This window comes from Chionomys nivalis, chromosome 26 (genome assembly GCF_950005125.1).
Source record: "Chionomys nivalis chromosome 26, mChiNiv1.1, whole genome shotgun sequence".
NCBI classification, from domain to species: domain Eukaryota; kingdom Metazoa; phylum Chordata; class Mammalia; order Rodentia; family Cricetidae; genus Chionomys; species Chionomys nivalis.
This window is the reverse complement of record NC_080111.1, coordinates 12993552-13018597: the sequence shown is the minus strand read 5'-3', so window position 1 is coordinate 13018597 and position 25046 is coordinate 12993552. Positions and strand designations below refer to the sequence as shown.

At 46.4% G+C, this 25046-nt stretch overlaps 1 protein-coding gene across 1 annotated transcript in view; it reads right to left on the bottom strand.

The window, feature by feature from the left end:
- L3mbtl4 (L3MBTL histone methyl-lysine binding protein 4) overlaps positions 1-25046 on the bottom strand; it is a 306766-nt gene that overhangs the window by 7458 nt on the left and 274262 nt on the right. The window contains 1 exon segment of the mRNA XM_057758331.1: positions 5055-5224. Within this exon segment, the coding sequence (XP_057614314.1) occupies positions 5055-5224 (170 nt within the window).

The following is a 25046-nucleotide window of genomic DNA, read 5'->3' as shown; positions in this document are numbered from 1 at the left end:
CCATGGTTGGCTCTGAAGAACGCCCATGACGTGACAAGTTGCTATGTAGACTTTTGCCCTTGGCTCTGATTCTGGAGTGCAACCCTGGTTTGGAACCTGTTCTGGTTACGGTTCTGGATTACCCTGGGTGTAGGAACTGACAGCTGTCTGTTTTCCATGTTCTTGTGAGTACACTCACTATTCTGTGTCCAAAACCCCGGCTTTGTTTGGGAAGGGTTCCGAGCAAGTTAACTGTAGGCATGAGGAGTAGTCTGGGGAGACTAAGAATGATGTCTCTGCCTAGGCTCTCCTACCGGCCTTCTCCTCTACCCAACTCATGTCCCCCCATGACCTACTTTTCCTGGCTTCCTCTCTGGCTCTCAGCAGGCTTCCCTTCTGCAGTGGGCTGCTTCTTCCATCTTCCCGAATGATGCTCTCTTGCTGAGCCTGTAGATGTGAGCGGGATCGTGCTACCTGGAAATCCACCGGGGACTGTTTCCACTCTGATGCTCTTGAATATATATAATTTCAGCAGAGTTTATTTGCCCGCCCCCCCTCCCTTTTTCGAAGGGTCAATTGCAGAAGGGCTGTTACTCTCAGCCAGCAGTAGCCTGGTTTATCTTAACACTACCGCCCATGTAAAGCCTGCTTTTAAAGTGGCCGCCATCCTTTATAGTTAATGAACATTTAGGGAGCACTTGGTTCAGAGCAAGACAATTTATATGTGGTGCTTTAAGAAGCGTTTTAGAGTGGAAGAGGGAAAAGTGCCTACATGTGAGGCAAACAAAACCGAGCTGTGCCTGAGATGGTAAATGCACACTCTATGGTGTTTGAGGACAGGGCTGATCATTCATTCATTCACCCACTCACTAACTCACTCACTCACCACACAGACATTGGCCAAACACCTACTCTGAGTATGAAGTTTTGCTATGAAGGCGTACAAAAGTATTTAAAAAATATTTTGGTCCTTATTCTACAGGCTTGTACTCTTATGCAGACTATGTGCCTGTCCCGGAGAGAGAAATATGCTTCCACAGAAGGCGACTTAATGTGTTCTCACACCCTCACCTCTAATGCAGTGTTAAAACGATGACACTCACCACACATATACCACCACGCCTTCTTGCCTTTCATTTCATAGCCACCACTTCACAGATTCCCAGTGCTTTGCAAACAGAGCTGTGGGAGACGCAGCCACAGCGACAGAGGAGAGAAAGCCGGTTCCCAGCTCTGTGGAGACTGACAAAGGGCCCGAGCTGGCTTCTCTTCACAGGTAGCAGAATGTGAATTGGAGTCTCCCTCCCAGGCCAGGATGGAGACAAAGAGAGTATTCTCTCTCTTCAGCTTCCGCTAGAGACACCCCACGCCAGCTCTCGCTGAATGGCACTTAACATAGGATGCCCGAGTTCACTGCAGCACACCGTGTCCCTGGTGGGGACTCCCCTCTAACACGTCTACCACTAACAAAGCACAGGAACATCTCTCTTAATCTGGGTCAGACCTCGGCTGCCTTTTTAAATAAACCCTCCCCGGTTGCCATTCTAGTTGTGGTATCCAGAGCAGTCTTGCATCCTGTTGGTCATGGTACCTACTGGTAACGGTACTTCCCAAATGCCCTCACCCCCCACGTGGATCCCTCGAGAGGACTGCTTTATTTTCAAAGACACAGAACACACCGCAAAACCCACACTTTAAATCCATCAAAGGTCAGTCTTGAGGGTGTATTTCAGAGTCGGGAAATGTACATGGTGATTGGAGACAGAGTGTTCTTGCTCTCAAGCGCGTCGTATTAGACGTCAAGGCTGGGCTCTGGGAGCAATGGGAAGGGCATCTTTAGAACACGTCCCTGATGGAGAACACGGTTACTGAGCATCAGAAAGAGCCAGGGGCGGGGGTAATTGATACAAGACTCTTGACCTTCCTGTGGCTTTTTCAGTAATCTAAAGGTCCTAATGTGTCTTCCTGCAGTAAGAGCCTGAGAATGCGCATGCTCCATGAGAGGGAATTCAGGAACTGGAAGTCCCCTTCTTAGCAGGCCTTTGTGGCAATTTAGCCTCTTCACATTTTCGTCTGAAATATTCCCAACCTTAATGAGAAGGAACAGTGACTCCTTCTGTCACCTTCGACCTTTACATCATTCGAGGCTGAACTTAAACAGACCAGAGCCCTCCTTCCCAGCCACCTCTACGGCTTCATGGTCCTGTCAGGGCTTCTGCTCTTTGGTTTCATCTTTCCTGAGAAGTACATAAAAAGCATGCCTTCCTCCATTAAGAAATGCTTCCTGTGCACAAGCTTTCGGCTCTCACGGGTCTGACAGTCTCAGCCCCACACAGTTCGCTCCTTAGGGTAGTGATTAGCAATATCTTGAAGGCCTGACAAATTTCTCAAAAAGCACGGGACAAGGTATATGCATGCCTATGTCTTGCCTCTTCTTGGAGCCTTTGTCCCATGGACTATTGACCCCCATGCAGCCCTGCCTCTCCAGGGCCTTTTGATCCTCGGTTGACCCCAATCTCAATTCCTGGTCCCTCAGAGGCTGTCTCTGCATGTTATGCTCCCAGGAAACATTCACCTCACATCCTCTAATGGCGATACCTCACTTACCATCTGCATCACCCCACGGGATCTCATCTCTCATCCTCCCTGCCCCCTTAGAAATGCCCTGTTCAGTCTCCCTATTGTTACCTGGTCCTTCGGACAGCACCACCGTTCTCCATGCTTTCAGAGACACTCCTGGGCTTGCAGTTCCCACACGCCATTATCCTAATGAAGTGCTTCGTCCTGAGACGATAAAAAGGATCACATTGGCTCACTTAATTCTTCATCTTTTGTATCTTGCCTACTTCCCTGAGCATTGAGTTTGATTTTAAAATAATCACCCAAGTCAGATGTTCCTCACTGCGGAACTCAGTCCAGACCCCTGCCGTTCTAGGGACTGCTAACCAACATAGTGAGCATCTCCCTCTCCTTGACTTGGCTCTCTCTGAAGAAAACCATTCCCATCACCCCGAATCACCCTGCTCAGAAAGTGACTTAGTGCCCAAGTGATGGAGGAGGGTCATCTGTCTATGTGTTACTTTCATTGGTTAATAAAGAAACTGCCTTGGCCTTTGATAGGACAGAAAATTAGATGGGTGGAGTAGACAGGACAGAATGCTGGGAAGAAGGGAAGTGAGGCAGTTGCCATAGCTCTACTCTCCAAGATGGATGCAGGTTAAGCTACCACCTCGGTAAGCTACCACCTCGTGGTGCTACACAGATTATTAGAAATGGGTTAATCAAGATGTGAGAATTAGTCAATAAGAGGCTAGAACTAATGGGCCAAGCAATGTTTAAAAGAATACAGTTTCCATGTAATTATTTTGGGTAAAGCTAGCCGGTGGCTGGGAGCTGGGTGGCAGGAAGCAGCCCACCACTCCTTCTTCAGCCAAGAACCAAGTAGACTACAGCTTCTGACTGAGCCATGGCCATCCTGTCCAGTCACCCTTGCACACAGCCACGCCTCCCTGTCCCAGGTTAGCTTCCTCTACATCCAGTGTGTGCACAGCAGGAAAATGCCAGCTCAGGGTCTGGGACTGACTATGTGGTCACAAGAAGGTCACTTAATTTTTGGCCATCTCTATGTCTTCATCTGTCCAGTGGATAAAATGAGACTTTGTGTCTTGCCACCATTACCCTAATATACATTGTTGCCCATGTGAGGGTCATGAGTCGAGGGTCTATTGAGAAGGGAGGAGCCAATTTTAGCCTTACTTTCTAAATGAAGACCATCAAATGGGCTAGCTTAGAAGTAGTAAGGAACTGCTTGTCAATTGGAACGCCCCAATTGTTCAATGCCCTTTCATGTACGATTTCATCATAAACACAGAAGGTTTCAATTCAGTTGCCTTGGTCATGAATACACTTTACAATCTTGCACAGTTCCCCAAGGAGGCACAGACCCAAGTATTCTTTTAGGAACAGGATCCTGCCATTTTATTTTCTTCTGTATTCTCTACCCCACTGATTCAACTCCTTACTACCAAGATAACATGGGCCCGTCCCTCCACAGAATGGACGAGAGATACGTATGAAGACACAGCATGCTGAGGAGCAATGGCAACTCCCTCTGCCCATTACTGGAGGAACCTGGGGAAAACGGAGTCCCAGGCTATCAGACAAGGTCTCCGGGGAGTAGGGCACAGAGCCCGCTTCAGGCTTCCCAAGCCTGCACAGCCATGGGGCAAGACTCTTAGAAAGAGGAGCCTAACCCACACCAATGGAAGGTGATTGAAATAGGTGCTAGATGAACATTTCAGAGGTAATTCAGCTCCAGATCTAGCTCAAGCCTTGTCCTCAGAGAGGATCGTGAAGACTAGGTTGAAAGAGCATTCTCTGAGGCCAGCCAGTGTTGTGATATCTTTATCGGTCAAACAATGTACTCCCTTAAATGAACTTGTTAATCAGGAGTCACTGCTTCAGTACTATAGTAAGCAATGAAGCTTAACTGATCTATGCTGAAAAGCAACGTTGTAAGGCATGATAGTGTAAAACCTTACCGGTCTTTCACCATTGTAAAACATATTACCCAAAGTTGTAACAATGTATTCACTAAGAATCAACCAAGTTTACGTAGTAATCTTATAGTACAGAGGAGAAAACCAATATGGCAGACACTTGGTCTGAAGGAGAGCGCTCAGCATTGCTTAGGATGCAGCCTGTCTGGAGCAGGGTGGTGCTCTCCCAGAGAAGAGGCTTCTCGGCACAGGAGCTCATGCATTGCTGCTTATCCATCAGAGCAGGGATGTGGGTTTGTAGGATTGGTTTCTCTGCTCTACTTAGCATGGGGAGGGTGACAAGACACAGGAGATGGCATTAAGGTAAGGCCAGGGTGAGGAAGAGCAGCGACAACCAGGCCGACGGTGGACTTCCCCAGCTTCTTCAAAGGCATGTCTGACTTCTTGCTCCAATTTGAAGTTTAAGCTTTGGAGAAGATACACAAACTGAAATGTGCCAGGAACATCTCGCACACATTAGAAAATGCCGGGAGTAGGCTGGTTTCACTCCAGTGTCCCCCGTGCGGTTCCCCTCACCTCATCCACTGTCCACCTGGCCACTTGGCTGGCTTGGATATCAGTCACACCTGGCAGCAGCTTGCAATGCTGCTCCCAGCCTAGGGGGAGGTCTCAAAAAGGGTGGGCAGACATGGAGGTCACGAGGATGGACTGGTGGAGCACCTGCTGTGTCTGTGCAGCTGAATAATCTGAAAGAGAGAGGAGCACGGCGGCGTGAGTGGAGCACGGACTTGGCAGGGCGCAGGTGTGAGCAGAGCACAGACACGGTGAGTCACAGGCGCGAGAAGGGCACAGACAGACACGGCAGGCAGGTGGAAGGCTTGAGCAGAGCACTGACAGACAGGGCGGTCGCAGGCGGCTGCCATCTCTTTTGAGAAGGGCCTTACTAAGCATGTGAGATGCACATCGAATCAACAACGTTGGAAGGCACGGCCTAGGCCACTTGACTGATTTAGACCAGAAGGCAGGTACAATTGATCGTGTAAGGCCCAGGTGTGTCAGATCATTAGCCAAGTCCAAACACTCTCTGTGAGGTTCTGCCTGATGGCGGGTGAAGTACTAGGCTATTGCAGGCTCTCCTGTTCTTTTTTTTTTTTTTAATTAATTTTTATTGAGCTCTACATTTTTCTACGCTTCCCTCCCTGCCTCTCCTCTCCCCCCTTCAGCCCTCCCCCAAGGTCCCCATGCTCCCAATTTACTCAGGAGATCTTGTCTTTTTCTACTTTCTACTTCCCATGTAGATTAGATCCATGTAAGTCCCTCTTAGGGTCTTCATTGTTGTCTAAGTTTTCTGGGATTGTGATTTGTAGACTGGTTTTCTTTGCTTTATATTTAAAAACCACCTATGAGTGAGTACATGTGATAATTGTCTTTCTGTGTCTGGGTTACCTCACTCAAAATAATGTTTTCTAGCTCCATCCATGATGACAATTTATGCCGGAGAGGTTATGGGGTAAAGGGAACACTCCTGCATTGCTGGTGGGAATGCAAGCTGGTACAACCCCTTTGAATGTCAGTGTGGTGATTTCTCAGAAAATTAGGAAACAACCTTCCTCAAGACCCACTAATACCACTTTTGGGTATATACCCAAAGGATGCTCGATCATGCCACAAGGACATGTGCTTAACTATGTTCATAGCAGCTTTATTTGTCATAGCCAGAATCTGGAAACAACCTAAATGCCCCTCAACCAAAAAGGGATAAGAAAAATGTGATACATTTACACAATGGAGTACAACACAGCAGAAAAAAAAATGACATCTTGAATTTGGCTTTTTTATTTTTACTCTGAGTCAGATGAACCACGAAGCCATATGATTATGAATATTGAGTAGGCTGGCATGCTGAACTGTCTGGGCACACAAAGAGCACAATTTCCTCCTAGAAGCCACTTCCCACACCAATAAAGATAGAACAAGCCCAGGTTCACACCTGTCTCCTTAAATTCCCCTGTGATGTTGAATAAAATATAAGGAGAGTCCCACAATTAGGTGTTGATACTTCCTGATGCTGTAGAGTCCAGACAACATGCCGTGACCTCAGATGGAGGGACACTGGGTCAGGGCATCCAGGGCGAAAGCCTCAGTTACAGTGTGACTTCTCAGATCATTGAGCAGAAGAATCAAATGAATCCCCATTCTAAGGGACAAATGATCACGACTACAGTTTGTCCAAGACTGGCTGCTCGCACCACCATGAGACCCCATCAAATCTGGAGGCTCTTCAGCCTCACTCGTAAATACTGCCACACTAGTGGGATCTCTGAGACCACATCTCAGAGGAAGTAGACAGTATTTGAAAATGATACTCGAGGTTGTTGTCTTATCTCCATGTACACACACACACACACACTAATTGTACCACATCAGCACACACATGTACATTAAGCACATGTCATGCAACTGCAATACAAGAACAGACACACAGAGACAAACGAACACACACAATGTGCCTCACATGAGACACACGTACACATGCACACATGTGCACCCACACATATATGACCAAACACACGTATGATAAAAATGGAGGTCTGATGACATAGCCTTGGATCTCTAGATGGATAAAGAGGAAAAACATTAGGGATGTCTGCATAAACCTCTGCACCTATAATGACATCCTTAAAGACACTTTCAGTACACATTAGCTAACTGAAATCCACCGAGACTTAAAGCCTGTAAAAGGCAGACCATAGTGAAAACGCTTCACACCTTCTGATCGCCTGCTTTCCTTAAGCAAGTGGCAGGTTAAGGTGAAGCCAACAACTGAGCGCCCACTCCTGTGGTTTACGTCTTACATGTTGTTAAGAATCTGGAAAATTATTATGCAAAGACTTCCACTACTGGAACCACACATTGGGACAACATCTGTCAGGGTCCATCCTTGACAGAATTCACACATTCCAGGGTAGGGGCTTGTGGGTTAGAAAAATTAGGTAGGAGGAACAGGGATCCAAAAGGAATGCAAAGACATAGGATAAAGCCAGGAGGGCTATTCACTAAATACTGAATATGCCCACTTTTATTTTTTCATACACTTTTATACCCCAGGCCAAACCAGTGTGGAAGAAGGCAAAAGACTGCTTTAACATGACATAAAGGACAACCAGAACAGTTACTTGTTTTAATACTTGAAATATCAAGTAACTATATCCTTTAGTTAAGTATTTTGTTGTTTAGGCATGGCATGTGATGGCCACACCTTAGATCAAGCATCCTTTAGGCAGCTACTCCCTGGGTCAAACCTCCTGTCATATCCTTGAAGGAGCAGGAATAGGCTTGAATTCTCTGGCCTTTGGTAAAAAGTGGGGCTGATCCACCTCTATGGGCCATCTGAATGTCCAAAACACCAGTTAACCACACCCTAGGTCAGGATATCCTGTTTGTAGCCACTCCTTAAGTCAGACTTCTTGTCAATAACTTGGAAAGAGCGAGAGTAGGCATAAGCTGTCTGACCTTCAGTCAGGGTGGAGCAGACCCACGTCTGTGGGCCCCCACTTTCCAACTCTTAATGACCATTTTTAGTGTAAGAGGTTGACATGTACTTTACATGCTCAATACATACTTGTTTTAGCGTAAGAGACTGACATGTACTTTACAGGGTCAGCGATACCTGTTTGGAACCAGGAAGCCTCTAAATAGTGAGTGAGCTGTCCATCACTGGGTTGTTCTGCATGGTGCTACTCCTGTAGATCAGAGCAGACATCCTCATATTTACTAATGCTTGCTGTCTGCCCAGATAAAAAGACAGTAAAATTGCAGGCTTTTTCCTAATTCTTACGCTCCAGTTGCAACCAGCAGCAAATTCATCTCTAACTGCTGATTGTCCAAGCTGACCTTTTTAGTATGTAAATAGGTTATCTCTCTACATGTAGTTCAGCCAACAGGATGTTAGGCTGCAGGTTCCAATGGGAGACTTCTCATCTTCTTGGAGAGGCCAGTATGTTGACAAATGTGGATGTTCTTTAATGATGTTGTCTGGTGTCACAGGAGCACAAAAGAAGGCCCTGGCATCATAGCATTATGGGCCAGTGTGTAGTTGCAGCAACGCAGACAGGGCAGAACTTCCTGGAAGACCAAGAGTTAAAGTTCCATATTTGGAATTAAGACGAGAGCCAAAGACCAAACATTGGCTTTTTTTTTTTTTGAAAGTAGAATTGGTTGTTTTGCTGAATAGAATGGACTTAAAAATAAACACAGATGTATCTCAAACATATATGAATCTCATATCTCATCAATTGAGTAAGTTAATCAAGCACCATTTTTGATCTATAAAAGAGTCCAAAAAGATACAGTGAGTTTAATATTTTGAAGTTTTTTACAAATACAGGAGGCATGAAGAATGGAAATGAATCGGTGTGTTCCTAGGAAGCATACTTTTGAGTAGCTCAGCTTTGGAAGTGGCTATGTATTCGGAGTGCTGAGGCTTACTCTTAAGAGCACACTAGACAGGACTCTAACAGTGCAAAGGTTTCTAAGTCCACCAATGGCCATTTAAAGGTTGTTTATGGGCTCTGGAAGGTGGAAGAGAGTAACTCCCATCACCTTAAGGGGAAAAGTGACCTTCAGCTAAAAAGGTAGAGGGTACCAGCTCTCCATGGTACAATTGATGCTATCTACAGCTTGCGGATAGAGCAGGATACCGGTATCAAGCCAATATTCTCATCTGAAGATGAGTGTAATGTGTGTTACTGGAAACCAGACGAACACAATTTAATTTGCAAGCTCGTGAAAGCTGAGGGAATATCACGAGAAGCCACAGAAGGTCCAGTCACGGATAATGGAGAAAGACCTACAGCAACCTGTGGGGTGGACAATCCCTACCCAGAGTCAAAAAGTTCTACTGGGATAGGGTTGTGTTTGTTGATTGACAACCTCAAGTTCTGAGGGATGTTTGCCAAACGCAGCATTTCCCCCCCCTCATTACTGTCAGTTGTAAGAGTTTTTCATTTTTATCTTTTTCCCAATTCCTATGCTTCCAGATCTTTCATACTTAAAATGGGGTAATAATAGAATTATACCCCTTTGAGCTTCTGTGATTAGACCAGTTCCAGGTACATAATGAATGCTCATTACATGCCAGTCCTCACATTAGTGTGATAAGGTATCAGGGCTTTTATAGTTGAAATAGTGAATATGGAGACATATAATAGTCCCAAAGCCAGTTGGACTAGGTTTTAATCCTCTGAAGGCTAAAATCCAGACACATTCAGAACCTTGAGACCTGCATTTAGATTTCACATTGATGTGATCCTGGGAGTCACAGAGTAGTAGTCACCAATATGGAATGAAACAGGACAGTAGCTGCTGTCAAGGCAGAATGGGGCACTTGTTCCCTGGGAAAATGGGAATGGATATACAGCAATCACCTTGACTCTGCTAAAATGCACTTGGCCTAGGGGGTTGGGGAATATGTGGCTCTAGACAGACTCATAAAACCAGAATGATTTGCATTATTTTAAATTATGTGCATAAAGTTAAACTTTTGAAAATCCACTTAAAATTTGCACATATATTCAAGATGTGAACATCCTGATTTTAACTTTCTCTTAAGCCTAGTACAGCTCATCTCCTATAAGATACTCCATCTATACCCCACAGCGCTTTAAAGATCAAAAGAGATTATTGGAAATATGAACAGTCATGTTGCATATGCCATTAATGAGCCATAGAGACCACCATGGTCACATAAGAATATCGTGCAGCTTAACAGTTCCTGGTGCCTGTTTTTTATTGTTCCTTTTGCATGGTCAGTTAGTAAATACTTCTGGGTTAGCATTGCCTATAATATTCTACACAGTTCACATGTATAGCCTAGAGTAATCAGGTTATATAATACAGCTCAGATGCATAGCTAGCCCATCTAGGAAAGTGTAAGTACACCCTGTGACAGGTACTTGATGACGAGCTCACTGACCCGTGCCGTTTGCAGAATTCATCTGTCGTTAATCAGCACATGAGCGCACTGTCCCCAGAAGTCATCCTCCTCAACCCCAAAGCAGCTGATCATTCTTCTAGAGGCACTTTGAGCATTTGCCATGAAGACAGCAAGAAGGCTTATTTGCCTGCTTCATCCGAGGAGTCGGGCATCCCTGCTGTTTCCACCTATCAGGCTGAGATCCCAGCTGCTTCCTAGTTGCTTGGTCTCATTGCAGCAGCCACTCCTATCCAGCTCCCCGAGAAGTCAGCCTAGGAAATTCTGCCTGCAAAAGCAGCCTCCTGGGGGAGGTCTCAGCATCGTAATTAATCAAAACGTCCCCTGTACCAGAAACCGAAATCCTGGCTTTGCTTTTGACACCAGCATGTAAGTGACAATAATCGAAACTATCCCTGCATGGAGGACACTTCCTCCTGTCAGAAAGCAAGGACATAATCTCCCTTGTCTCAGTCATTTGCCATTTGTGGAAAAATTTCCACAGCTTCCCTTTATTTCTCATGTTGACATTTACAATTAAAAAGCTATAATAATGTGTTTAATACATCTGTAAAGACATTTAGAGATCTGGAACACTTCAAGGTTCCCAAGCCAATCAGCTCAGCTCTCAAGCTCAACCCAGGGTTCAAATAGGCCCTGGACCAGAGTTCTGGAACTCTCTACTCTTCTGGACCATGCAGAGAGGAGAATTTATGGAGGGGTGCTGAGGCATTACCTGGCCTACAGAAGCAACAGCAATGACTCTGGGAGAGACATGGTCTCAGAAAACTCCAGCCATGGGTTCAATGGAATGGCCAGACTGGCCAGTTGTGGGTGGCATGCAATGTGACTCCATGGCCTGTGACACAGAACACATATGTCTTATTCCCAGCTCCAGAGACTACTTTTCTTAAAAGAAATCTAGAGTCTAAGGATTTTTAACTCATCTGAAAATAGCAGGAAAGTAGGTCCTGCTTCCTTCCCAGCCCCTCTCCCGCTTTTCCTTCCCACTTCTGTTCTACCCCCACAAGAGGAAGAGAAATTCTTTATGGAAATGTTCTTTAAAAATATGGCTGTTTCTCCAGAAAAGCTACACACACCGAAGCTGAAGGGAGTGAGTCACGGGTGGTAAACGAGTCTGCATGACTGGGCCTCGGGCTATTTTTAATCCACTAAAACCGGAGACCCATTTCACAATAACCTTCTCTTCAATGAAAGAGGCAGCAATTCTAGCATGTTCTGTGCTCCGCAAACAGGAAATACAAAAATTTAAGTTGCAATTGACCCTGAAATTCAATTACATGCATTTCCCATGCGCATACAATCTGGACAGTGTCTGGCCCAGTCCAGTCTCTCTAACACTGACAGACGGCTACTGTTCGTATCGCTGACCTCCCTTGGTAACTGCTGCTGATTGGAGAGGCCACAGCCGGGCTGCCTTTCACCCTCCTAAGACTGGCCATGTCTCGGATTTGCTGGTCCATCCTGTCTACGTTACAGCATCTTCTGTCCCATTCCCTCATCTGCATTGGTCCTCAATACAATGGGGGAAAAGATAAGAGAAACATAAACACAGCCGTTGTCTGTGTGGGAACATGAGGTTGACAAGGACGCTCATTAATGAAGCGCACTTGGCACACGCTGCTTCTCATATGCCCACTGTAGTGTGACTCATGCATGCCATGCCTGTGTTCCAGTTCTCAGGCCCTACTGCTTAGAACTCTAACACTGCTGTCTACCTAGGCAGCAACTAGGGGTTGGGGTCGCCAGTCACCCTTCACCAGAGGTTGTTTCCCTGTAGTTGATTTTATACAAATGTGACTGACGAAGGACAGAAAGTCCACGGGGTTTTCAAGTTTTCAAGGCTCGGCACTGGGCCACCAAAAGAACCAGAAACTGGGCCCTGCCTGCTACGGTAGCTAAGAGACACACATGGCTTTAAAACATCTGCAATTTGAGATGTGCTGTAGTATGTCTGGGGTTTTGATGACATAGCATTAAAAAGAAGATAAATATGTATCCTTTTAAAATATTTAAATGCTGAAACAATGTTTTGGATGCAATGATTTAGATAAAATACGCTACTAAGATTCTTCCTTCCTTCCTTCCTTCCCTCCCTCCCTCCCTCCTTTCCTTTTCTTTTTTTCTTTATTTTTAAACATGGCAGCTGACACCATGGCTCTCTTTTTGACAGGTAGAAGCTGTGACATGCTTCTTTTGAGACTCGGCTTGGCCAGGGAACAGAGCAGAGTAATGTTATTCTTGCTTCACTGATGACTATGGGCCTGAGGTGGGCTGTGCTCCACCTAGCCCCAGATGCAGGAGCAGGGGAAGGCATGGAGACCCGAGGCTATGGACAGACCAGAGGGGAAGGAGTTGGAGAGAAAGACTGTCAGAGCCCTCGCCTTGGCTGTGAGACTGAACAAGGTGTTTCTCTGGCAGTAGTGCATAGTGATGCTGGGGTTAATGAAATGCTGAATGAATGAATGAACGCGTAGTTTTAAAAAGTAGGATTTTTTCCCCACTAACTACAAAAATAGTGGCTTTGAAAACAAGGTTAGGAACCATTCAGATTTAGAGCTGCTGTCTCTGAGTACTACCCCCAAACCACAGATCAGCAATTGGACAGCTCTCCTGTTTTTTTTTTTTTTTTTTTTGGTTTTTCAAGACAGGGTTTCTCTGTGGTTTTGGAGCCTGTCCTGGAACTAGCTCTTGTAGACCAGGCTGGTCTCGAACTCACAGAGATCCGCCTGCCTCTGCCTCCCGAGTGCTGGGATTAAAGGCGTGCGCCACCACCACCCGGCAGCTCTCCTGTTTTTTATTCACCATGCTACTGGAATAATGGAAGGAAGGATGTTAGGGCATGGGAACTTTGGGGATCTCAGGTCCTGTCTCCATCTTCTCAGCATTTTTAACTCTGTTCCCACCTCTGTCTCTTGAGATGAGGGAGAAAGGAATGGCCAGTACATGCATGCCTCTCTCCTCCTTGAAGGCTTCCTTCCTCACTAACCCAGGGGGATTCCTGTCATCATCCTCCTGAGGAGCCTCAGGCAGCATCTCTGAAGACCCAGAGACCTCTCCTGACAGGGGTCTCCACCTCTGAGCTCAGGGACTCTGCTGTGTAGGTGGCCCAGCTTCTCACAGTTTACTCAGTAGTTTGGGGCTGTGTGGACTCTCCTTCCAGGGCCCCAGTCTTGCCTCCCACTCATCTCCATCTCTTTGCCAATCCTGAGGGAATGTAAGCCTGTTTCCTCTCTCCTTCAGAAGCTGCCACCAAACTGGGTGGCGTGTGGGACACAGTCTTCCTGGCATCCCTTGCTCGCGCCACACAAGCGCTTTCGAAGAGACTTCTGCCAAACTCGGCGGAATACTGATGGAGAAGTCACTCAAAGAGAGCAAGTGTCACGTGATGAACTTCTGAGAGTAGCAGCTGACAGCCCTCGGTATTTCAGCTTTCAGTTCTTGAGGGGAGAGTTTTAGTTCCTTCTGGTTATATTTTGGCAGACAACCTTTGAGGTGGCCCCTGATCTCAGGAGGTCTATCCTGATCTGAGGAGGGCTATCCTTATTTCAGAAGGTCTATCCTGATCTCAGAAGGTCTATCCTGAGGCCTTCTAGATGCACAAGCCTACAGTTGTTCCAGCTCAGGCCTCAACACCCTCCAGCCCTTTCTCTGTCTGGTGGGCTGTAATGCTGCCTCACCGGGCGACCGTGCCACACTGATACTGACTACCCTGCTTATCCTTTGGTCTCTTTGGGTGGAGTCTATGTCCGGGGGCTGCCGTGGAGGCCTGTGCTGGGACTCAGACCTGACATGCTGACCACATTCCTGGTGCTCGATGCACAATGTGACTGTTGAACCATCTGAGGAGTTTGCTTGCAGAGGCAAACAATGCAGAGGCAATGATAGTGGGCCTGTGCCAGCAAAACAATGATTCTCTGTCCCGTGTTCTCTCATTTGCCAGAAACACTCATTGCAGAAAAGGGCAGGGATTGTTTACGATGGGACATCACACTCACCCCTCAATTTGCTCCTGGAGAGAAAACATCCCTTCACTCCATTTTGTAAAGAATGCAGGGGAAGTCCACATTGACTTTTGACATTAGTCATCCAACAAGACTTGGGTGCAGCCTATTTTTCTGATGGCGAAAGGCTGACCTTTCAGTTTAATATCTGCTTTACGCAGCTTGAGACATTATTAATTAACTTCTTCGCCTGGATACTACAATCCAATCGCCCAGCATGTTTTGTGACCCATCTGCAGCACTGACGTTCGTGTGCAAAACTGAGAACATAATTGAACAATCACTGGAGCCAACTCGATCAGGGGACCCGAGTGGCTCTTGTGTAGTTATCCTCCCCAATGGTGACTTCGTACCCTGAGCCACGAATTCCAGGGAGGAGGAGAAAGCTGCATGGCTCCTGCATCCACAGATATGAACAGTTTCAGCATTTGACACTTGTGTAATGGCACCTTTGTTCTAGGTTTGTGCTTTCGAGATGCAAAATCAGCTGGAGGACACGGAGCAAGCAGAGCACAGTTGGGATTTGACTGAGAGTCTTCTCTCTGGGATGCTCTCGTCTTCCATCTGTGAGTCTCAAGCATCCCCATCTAAGAGGTGTGAGGCTGGAGCACCAATCTGAGGGCGGGGTGAGATCCCATCCTTTTGCAAAAGCCCGAGTCCCCTCTCCTTTAAGAAGGGAATTCTGGGCTGTGATCCGAAGCATCACAATTCCAGACAGGTCCTTGCAGAGAGTGTCTCACAGCAACCATATTCCAGGATGCTCCCAGGATGGAAACGACCCAAGGGGTACTGCAAACATGGAAGGAGAGTGTCCAGCAGTGCCTGTCAGGTGAAATGACGCAGACCCCTACCCCAGCTGCTGTGCCTGCCCCTTCTAGGGGATGGGGCCTTGCTTGACATGCCCATCTCATCCATCCCTGGCACACAGAGCTGCTTCCTCCCTGGCAGCCAGCTCAGCGCAGATGCTGAATCTCACTGGGAGCCAAGGGCTCCCCTCATGGTTGTGATGATGTGTTCCCAGACAGACGGAGTGAAGTCAGCCTGGGGTCCGAGTGGCTTCTCCACAGTCTTTGGAGTCACCTGTTTTCACAGCCCGGGTGTTCCCTCTGCCCTGCACACAGCTCTTTCCCCCCACCCGACAGTGTCTCTGGAAAAGGGGTCTCCTCAGTTAGATATCTGAAAAACCGACATCATATATACTGGTTAATTTAAATGAAAATGCAGAATAGTTCACAAAAGACTTCAGTCTAACATTTCTGACACCAAAGCCCATGGCTGGGGTGGGGGTGGGGCTTCCTAGAAGCCAGTACCCGCTCAGGTGTATATCATACCTTCTTGTGATGATCTGTTAAGAACTTAAGAACAATAGGGTTGTAGACTTCTTTTGTATGTCACTTTGGGGACTGATTCGCTAAAGAAGCCACTTACTGACCATTTTCTTCTTGCAAGAGTCCTGTTTATTTGTAGTAGGTTTTTTGCTTTGCAGAAAATACCTGACACACAGATGCACAAAGGAAGGGTGCTCCTTGAGTGGGCTTGGCCTTAGCTGGTTTTCATTCTCTACCTCATTCACCAGGATTAGTAAGGGCAAGGTCAGCACCTGGCATCTGTATCTGGTGCCCACTCCGATTCCCCGCAGCTTAGCTCAGAGGAGCCTCTTCTGCTTGCTCCTGCACAGTGGCATGAGCCAACCTCCCCCCTCTTAGCCCTGCCGCCCTCTGTGTTCCTTGGTCTGGTCATACCTTCTGCTAATTACAGAAGACATGGTAGGTGGTGAAGACCAGAACGTGTTGAAACAGAAAATAAAATTGACTGGTCTTTTGAGCCGATGCAATTGCACTGTTTTTATTTTATAGACTTGAGTGTACGCTATGCACTCTGGTTTCTGGCCCAAGCCTATTCAGAGACCCTTTTCCAGCCTCATGAAGCTATTTAGTTCAGATTTTTCCTCCTAAATAAACAACTTTGGATGCCAATGTACACAAATAATATGTCTGACCTTTTCCGCTGAAAACTGTAAAAAGAAAAAAAACCAAAACAACGAAATATTTAAATGGTAGAATCAGGTTCAACACCAATAAGGAAGCAGAGGGATAACACTGACACGGACCAGCCACACACCGCATTTCAACCCTTTACATAGAAAAGGGTCCAGCTGATGGCAACATTGCTTTTACCCATTTGCATATGAAGGGTGTGGTAGTCACACCTACAAGATGTCCAGCCCTTGAGTCTCATCTCTGAGCCCACCCACTGTTCTCATCCTGGGTAGCCTAGCCCAAGCTTTGCACCCTACCCCACGCCACCCCATACCACCCACTTTTCTCATCCTGGGTAGCTGAACCAAGCTTTGCAGACCTGACCTCTTGAGCTTGTTGAGCAAAGCACACACATAGGGGTGGTTTGGGTCTCTTCTTGATGATGTATTAGCATAGCCACCCAGAATTTGTATAAAATTCACACAGAAATAGAATTCCGTGCAGAAACACGGATCCTGGGGAATCAATAAGGCCATTCCAAGGCCTGAACTCCATGACCTACAACAGGGATCCTAAAAATGTCCCCAACAAATCCACAGTGTGCTTTTACGAAGTGCATCCTGACTGTGTGCTCCTTGAATTTATAAATATCAGGAAAACAGAGCTCAGAAGAACAGCGTGGATTACCCTGTTAACAGACCCACAGCACACGTGTATTAAAGGTATTAATTCTGCACATTTACACCGTCTGGATATCAGCTCCAAGTACCAGGTGCATAATGAGGAAGAGGAAGAGAGAATGGGCCGGTCAGCACAGAGCTACATACATACCTGCACCTGGGGAGGTGAAGGCAGGAGCATCAAGAGTTCCAGGCAGTGTAAGACAAATAGTGAAACTCATTCTCCAGAAACCAATCTAGCTTTCAATGGACATCACAGTATTAGTAAATATAACTACCAACTAACTACTTCTTCACAGCTACTTTAAACTTAACCTATTAGATAGTCCAAGCAACAACCACAGGCAACTGAGGACATGGGCTGATGCATTCGATTCTCAGTGGAAAGATGAACATTTCTCTGGTTCTCTCCTTCCACACATGACAGGAAGATGAAGAGCTGGTGAGGCACTGCTTCAGGGGCCTCAAGAAGGTCCTATCAGAAGGGAACATGGTGCCATAAATTAAGGCCTTCATTGCCCACGTGAGGGGGACTCCTCGCTTGTAATGATACAGTAAGCTTGTTGCTCAAGCAAATGATACTTGCATTCAAACCCTGCTTTCCTCTGCTGTCTAAAATAACTTGCACTTCGAATCAGTAATTTTCTCTGCATGCTTGCATTCCCTGGGAAGACACTGTGGAAGTGGAGTCTTGGATGGAGTTACATTTCAGCAGGGCATGCTGAAGGCCCACTCTGGCTAACCAGGATTCTGTAAAAGAATTAGAAAACAAAAAGGCAGGCAGAAAGCATGGACACCTAAGGCAATGCGAGGTTCTTAATTGTTAGTTCTCAAAAGCAAGCTACTACTATTTATGTGGGGGGGAGGGGTGGAAATTTAATAAAAACAGAGTTGGAGTGTGAAGGAATTTTAATAAATCTCCCATTTGCTGAAGAGCGAGTCAGGTGTGTTGCCATGACGCTTGCAAACCCTGCTGGTTGTGATGGGGAAGATTTAGAACCATCCCTTGGAGCTCTGAATTGTGCATTTGAAGGAGGCAGTCCAAAGGAAAAGGCTGAGGAGCACCCGAAATGAGGGCAAGGAGGAAGACGCACCTGAAGAAAATGGAAGCAGCATGTTTCTGTGGACCTGGCGCTCCCTCCTACCTCCCAAATTACCAGGAGGGGAGGGGGCATCCAGGGAAGAAAGATGAGTTGCTTAATTTCACTCAACCCTGGACAATCCGAAATGTTTTCATATGCCACTTATTTATATTAGGACATTGCGGAGCAGGACTTTGGGGATGGAGAGATAAGTCCTTGCAGCCCTGTACTGTGGGAGCTCAGTGCTCAGAACTCTCTGTCCCAGAGCCTATGACTCATCCTTCTGCGCACCACAGCTTCTCTTTCAGCTCTGCCTCTTGTTCCCAAGGCAAGACCACAGAAGAATAGACTGTTCGAGAAAACGTTATGTATGTGACGACGGACCTTTATGTGACTGAATAGTCCAGGGGAAGGCTTTTTCTGACATCTTCCAGCAAATTCTGTCTCAGGTTTTGGATGGAAGAGGAGTCTGAACAATTAGCTGTGGCCGCTTCTCTCCTGATTTCTTTCTTGATGACATTCTAGAACATTCTAGGATAATTTGCATTGAAAGTGGAATTGAGCCTCGTTTCTGAATAACTTCCGTAATTCGGTTTTCTTGAAACCCGGATAACGATCTAGGTGTCTCTAGGAGGTCTGTCCTGTGGGAGATGCTAAGTTATTGGTTAAACTCATCTTGGTGGAGTTCAGGCAGATGTATATTAAACACTGCCGCTTGGTCTTCAAGCTATCCTATTTTAATGATGGCGAACCAGCACTCTCTCTCTCTCAACCTTGTTCTCCTTTTTTGGAGCTTCCTAGAACAGCACCCAGGGAGAAGGAGCAATTTAACGATTGCTCGTACCCACTGGCTGACACTAAGCAGGATATTTCTAAGCTCCTCTGAAATTTAAGTGGAAAACTCTTCACTACTCCAGGTTCGAATGAGGGAGTTAGGTTTATGCTGAAGACACAGAGGAGAAACACAAGCCGGGAAAGAAGTGCATAATGGCTTGAACCCAAAGCACTGATGCTGATGAACACTGGAGGAGACCCATGGGAGGCAAGAGGACAGTTCTTCCCAGGCTGACCTGAACAATTATGGAGGCCAGAGAGGTGAAGAATGGGTTAGAACACTCAGAAGGACTCTCTGATGCTGTTCTCAATGACTAAAACCAAGCCTCTTTGCCTGTATTTGGCCAAGGGGGCTCACCCCAAAGAGGCCACTTCTCATCTGGCATTAGCTGTATGTCAGAGGCCATTGGAAGAATTTTCAAGCAAGACAAATGGCACAGAAAAAGGAGGGAGTTTGCCTGAACTCTTCAAGGAGGCAGCAGAGCTGGGATTCAGAAAGACATTTTTTGGCTATAGGTGTGTGCGCCTCATGTCGGTATTGTCTTTATTACAGGATCAAGCACTTATATTACAGGAATATATTAACAAATGGGGGAAAACTTGGTGTAGAGCTGAGAGTCAAGGGAATTCTTCACCTTTCCCAGGAGATACAGAACCTTCAGATGTGGCCTGGCCGGGGTGGTCTTTAGAGGACTTAGGGCCAGGAAGAACAGGGGTGAGAAGCAGAGAACAGAGTATGTGTGAAGGAGGCCCTACAGAGGAGAGGATTTAAAAGGGCCATGGTCTAGCTAGGGTTGGTGGCGTCAGTTTGAGAGATGATGTCGAGGCTCCAGAAAGGGTACACTGTATCTCTGAACTGTGTGTCCACAGCAGGCAGTCAAGGATGCAACAGTACCTCCGCCAGCTCTTATTTCCTGTTCTTCCTTCAAAGCCAGGGAATTGGGGAGCACCCAGATGGAGCAGACAGATCTCCCCCTCCTGCTGTCAGGGGTGCTGAGCAGTCTGGGATGTCAGGTTCCAGGTAAGCAAACCTCCAGGGGCTCTGGTAGAGCAGCTGGCTTTCTATTTGCAAGAGTCTCTGGGTTGGGGAAGCTCTGAGGACCCCAATTTTTCTCTTCTTCCTACCTTGACTTCCCTGGGGGAGTGAAAATGTGCTAGGAAAAGGGAGGGAGCAAGAAATTGAGGGTCTTCTGAGGGGGCCTTATTCTAACAGGTAAATGACACGTCAGAATGAACAAATTCATGTTGATCTGAACACATCTGCATCACGCCTTTCCGCACACTCCAGAGCACAGGGATGTACTCAGAAACAACCCCAAGGGGACCAAGGAGCCAGCTGTGTGGGGGCTCTCTGTCTATCTTTAGCATCCACCCACGATGGGCAGCACAGATTAGTGAAAGTCCCAAGCCTCACCTGGGCATTAGTTCCGCCCCCTCTCTCTGTGTTCAGCAGTGGCTATAAATGACAACCTGTACTCTCTTTCCCCATGTCTCCCTCACTCGGATTGCCTTTTAGTAAGAGTTATAAAACAAACAAAAATTGCTAAGAAAGTAGGTTAGTGGAAAGGTGAGAAACGGAACTTCTGAAAACATTCTCCCCCAGAGCAGGATTTGACATATAGCAATGAGACTGATAAGTAGGCCATTCGACCTATTATACCGCTATTTTCTCTGGCGAGAGACTGCTTGCTGGATTTGTATTCAGTTTCATTGTAATACTTAATCTTTCTTTTGCTTAAAAACAGAGGAAAATTTTCCATTAGCTACAAATTTTACTCTGACCCAGGGACATAGCCAATGAACACTATAGTCAACAATTAGACATGATCATATTACACTACTAAACATTGCCAGCTAAGAGAAATAATTGTTGTTTCTGTACAAAGCTATGGCACAAAGTCCTTGTCAGACCCCGATCACGATCTTCCTGAAATGGCAGAGATTTCAGTAGAGGCAACGCCAAACTGCAGCAGGTCCTGGCACGGGGTGGTGGGGTGGTGTGTTAGGTTGCAGCCCCAGCAGAATTCATCCCTAAGGACATCCTTGCATGGCACAAACAGCTGAATTTGAACACTCAAAGTAATTATCTTAAAGTAATTAAAACACCAACAGGATTGATTTTAGGGCATAGGCTAACAAGGCAATAAACATCATTCTGCAATTGTGGGAGGGACCTGAGTGATAGTTCACTATAACTGTGACATCTTCTATTTTTTTAAAAGAAATACAGAAGGCAAATTATACTTCACTTAAACCAGCAAATTTTAATTTGAAATTAAAATCAAAGAATTCGCTTCTCTAAAGTGTTTTTAAAGTAATCTTGCTTACACTACTTATTTGGTTGGTCTGTTCCTTCTATATATAAGACAGTAGTCATTAGGTCACTGAACACAACAATTGGTCACCCTGCCCACAGTAACAAGGCTTCCACATACATCTTACTAATGTGCATACATCCAAACATGACTTTGACCTATCATGGTTTTTGTGAGTGGCACAGAGGGTTATATCATTGGTTATCAAGTTAGACTACAATCACTTGTAGATATTTTAATCTTGACAATGTGCATGTTGAAAGGTCTCGAAACATCCAAAAAAAAAAAAAAAAGTTTCCAAGGTCAGGGTCCTGCCCCTGACTTACTAACCATTCTTTACTCCCACTCCCCTCCCAGGGAGAAGAACAGAGGTGCCTGTGTGTGAGTCTCCTGCAGGGGATAGTAGCTAGAGAGGATCAAGGGGCTAGCAAGAGCCAAGGTGGCTGAACCTTGAGCACCCCATCTTCAGGTGGGTCCTGCAGGGGCCAAGAATTCTAAAGACAGAGAGGCGGGGCCAGCAGGGATCGGGAGACAATGTCTACATTTCCAAGGACGCCCAGCTGCAGTCACTGTACTGTCCAGAGCACGGATCTAGGACAACTCCGTTTTCAGTAGAATGCAGAATTCTGCTTTGAGTGGGGGCGGGGGGGGGCGGGATCTCTTGGTTTATAAATGTTTGCGATGAATTAAATTTTATGAAAATCGTCTTGGTCAAATATTCTGTGTGACTACACGCCCTCCAGCGTGCCAGTCAACAGTCTCTGAGTAACCATGGCACGGTGCTGACAAACACAAGTCAAATATTTGCAGCAGACACAAGAGCAATGTCTGGAAAATTATTTTTTAAGTATTATAGATAAACCTATGTTGGATTATTTGATGCTTGGTAATGTTTCTCAGAATATAGCAATGAAAGTTAAACTAAAAAGCTGGATGAATAAACGGCGGTGCAACACGGTAGAGTGTGCCTACTGTACACTGAACAGAAGCAAGACTCGCTGCCCCTTTTTGTGTCCAGCCACCCTGTCATGAGTGTGTAGCTGCTTTTTAGGCTGCACTGAGGCATGCCGCTTCCCTGAGGATCTGCTTCAAGTACAGTCTGTGCTGCTGGATTCTCCAGTACTTGTTAGTTCTGCAGAGATGCTAAGTTACTAGCCACAGTCCCTGGAGGGCAGTGCCTTGGAGAACGGTACCCTAGAGGGAAACATCATGGAGGCTAGAACCCTGGCAGGCCGTGGCAACCTGGAGGACTGGGGTGACCTGGAGGTAGCAATCTGGAAGGGCTGGACTCTAAAGGGCAGCACCCTCACCACCTGGCACACACTAGAAACATGGGAGGTGGCCAGATGAGTGGCAGAAGGAACGAGTAGATTTGGATATCTCCAGGTTATTATCAGAAGGATAATATGGAGGGAAGACAGAGAAATTCTGGCTTCACAGTTCAGTGGGGGAAGAATATATCACCAAGTGGCAGTAAGTTGACCATGCAATCTTCGGGTAGGGTTCCAGGAAAACATGGAGGTTGCTCAGAGGGGTGCCTCGCTGGGGCCCCTTGTTAGGAATTAAAGGGAAGACACAGTCTTTGTGTATGGTCAACTTTCCATTTCTTCAACAGAGACAAACCTCCGAGAACAGCAATCAGCACTGCACTATTCTCGCTCAAGTGCCTTGGTGTAGATTTCTGAGAGCCTTTAGTTGATAGGATCCAGGGAAGGAGCCCGAAGAAAACATCAGTACGAAAAGGTAGTGTGTGCTACGCTATTATCTCAGAAGGGGAGCTCTGGGATGTGCTGAAACTAGGTTGAAGGCAGGAATATCTTACCGTTAATAAAATAGAACAGCTTCCCCTCTAAACAAATGGAAGTTAGATACAAAGCCAGAATCACCTGTTACCATATGGAAAAAAAAAAAAAAAAAAAAAGGACTGGTGTAGGCAAAGGCGGATCTATGTTCCCAGCACTCATAATTATTCATTTTGTTCACGTGCATGGATAGCAATAGATCACAATTATTAAATGAGAATGTGCTAAGGTTGAGCTGTGAGCAACCCAGAACAGAGAGAATGATTGCACAGCAGCCCAGCATCCAGGAGTAGAACATCTCCACCATTTAGTAACATCTGACACACCATCTTAGGAAAGTTCTGCCTTCTTTCTGCTTTCTTGGCTGAAATACAGAAGCCTGACTTCCTTTTCCACAACAGTGCACATTTCTGCCCTGGGGATTTACTTGGATTTGCCTGAAGCACATTGACAGAAACTGAGAAAACACGAGATTGAGAGCCACGCAGACCATAGACTCAAGTTCCAGCTTCATTGCTCAGAGTCAAGCTGTGTGACCCTGGACGTGTGGCTTAACTCCTAATTTCCCCCCCTGCAGAATGTCTCGTTTTAGACGGCAAAGATAAGCACAACGCTCTACAGTTAGCGTGAACTCTGAGTGTTGAAAACCTGGCACACACCTGGACTCCTTTGTGCTCCAGGTTTTGGTAGATTTATTCGGCACAGATTGTTCCAGTGTTTACCAAAGGGGCCTGGTTGTTCTGGCAGTAATGAGTCCTGTATGGAAAAGTTACATAGATGTCAGCCATACAAAACAACGTAAACCTAGGTCTGGATAAATACCACTTTTTTTCTCTGCATCTAGATCTCCACCTCTTTGCTCTCCTCCCGGGCCTCTTCATCCTTAGCCACAGCAGCTTCTCTCCATCCCTCTAGGGAGTCTGCTCTTTGATGAACTGTTCCCTTCTGAGGGCAGTTTGAATAGAAATGCCCACCCCAAGAGGCTCTTATATGTCACGGCCACCCTCGTCCCGCAAGGATGACGCGACCACCGGAGCTCTTCTCACTGTAGTTTTATTCAGGACCTTTTGACAATTGTAAAATCTCTCTCTCTCTCACTCACTCACTCGCTCACTCACTCTCTCTCCCTCTCTCTTTCTTTTCCTCTCTCTCTTCCTCTCTCCCCGGGCAAACCTCTCCCAGCCCTTGAGTAGGCACTGGGCCGCCAACCCCAGATTGCCAGGTGGGCATTGCCCATAGGTCCACACATATGCAAGCAGCTGACAATCATTGCGTGATAATAGCATAAGTCAGGCTTTAGCCATAGGAGTTGATTATCACAGAGAGCACTCACTTTCGGGATCGCGGAGGGCGGGAGCCAGCACCATCAGGTGCCACTCCACGCAGCTCTCTACACATAGCCATCAGGTGTGACTCCATACGGCTCTCTACACTTATATTCAAATACTTGGTCCCCAGTTGGTTGTACTTTTGGGGAAAGATTAGAAGATGTGGCCTTGTTGGAGGAGACACTGGGGACAGGCTGGGCTTTGAGTTTTCAAGAGACTAGTGTGATTCCCAGATAACACCCTCTGCCTTTGCTTGTGGATAGAGACTAGTGTGATTCCCGGATAACACCCTCTGCCTATGCTTGTGGATTAACTACTGCTCCAGCAATATGGCTGCCTGCCTGCTGCCACGCTTCCTGCAAGATGGTCACAGACTCTAACCTTCTAGAACTGTAAGCCCCAAATTAAACACTTCCTTTTGTAAGTTTCATTAGTCATTGTGTTTTGCCATCATAATAGAAAAGCAACTAAGAATCTCGTTGGAATTCTTCCCTCTTCTCGAGGAGTCGCTGATCGCACACTCAAGTCTCTAGGACTCCAGTACCTCCCACC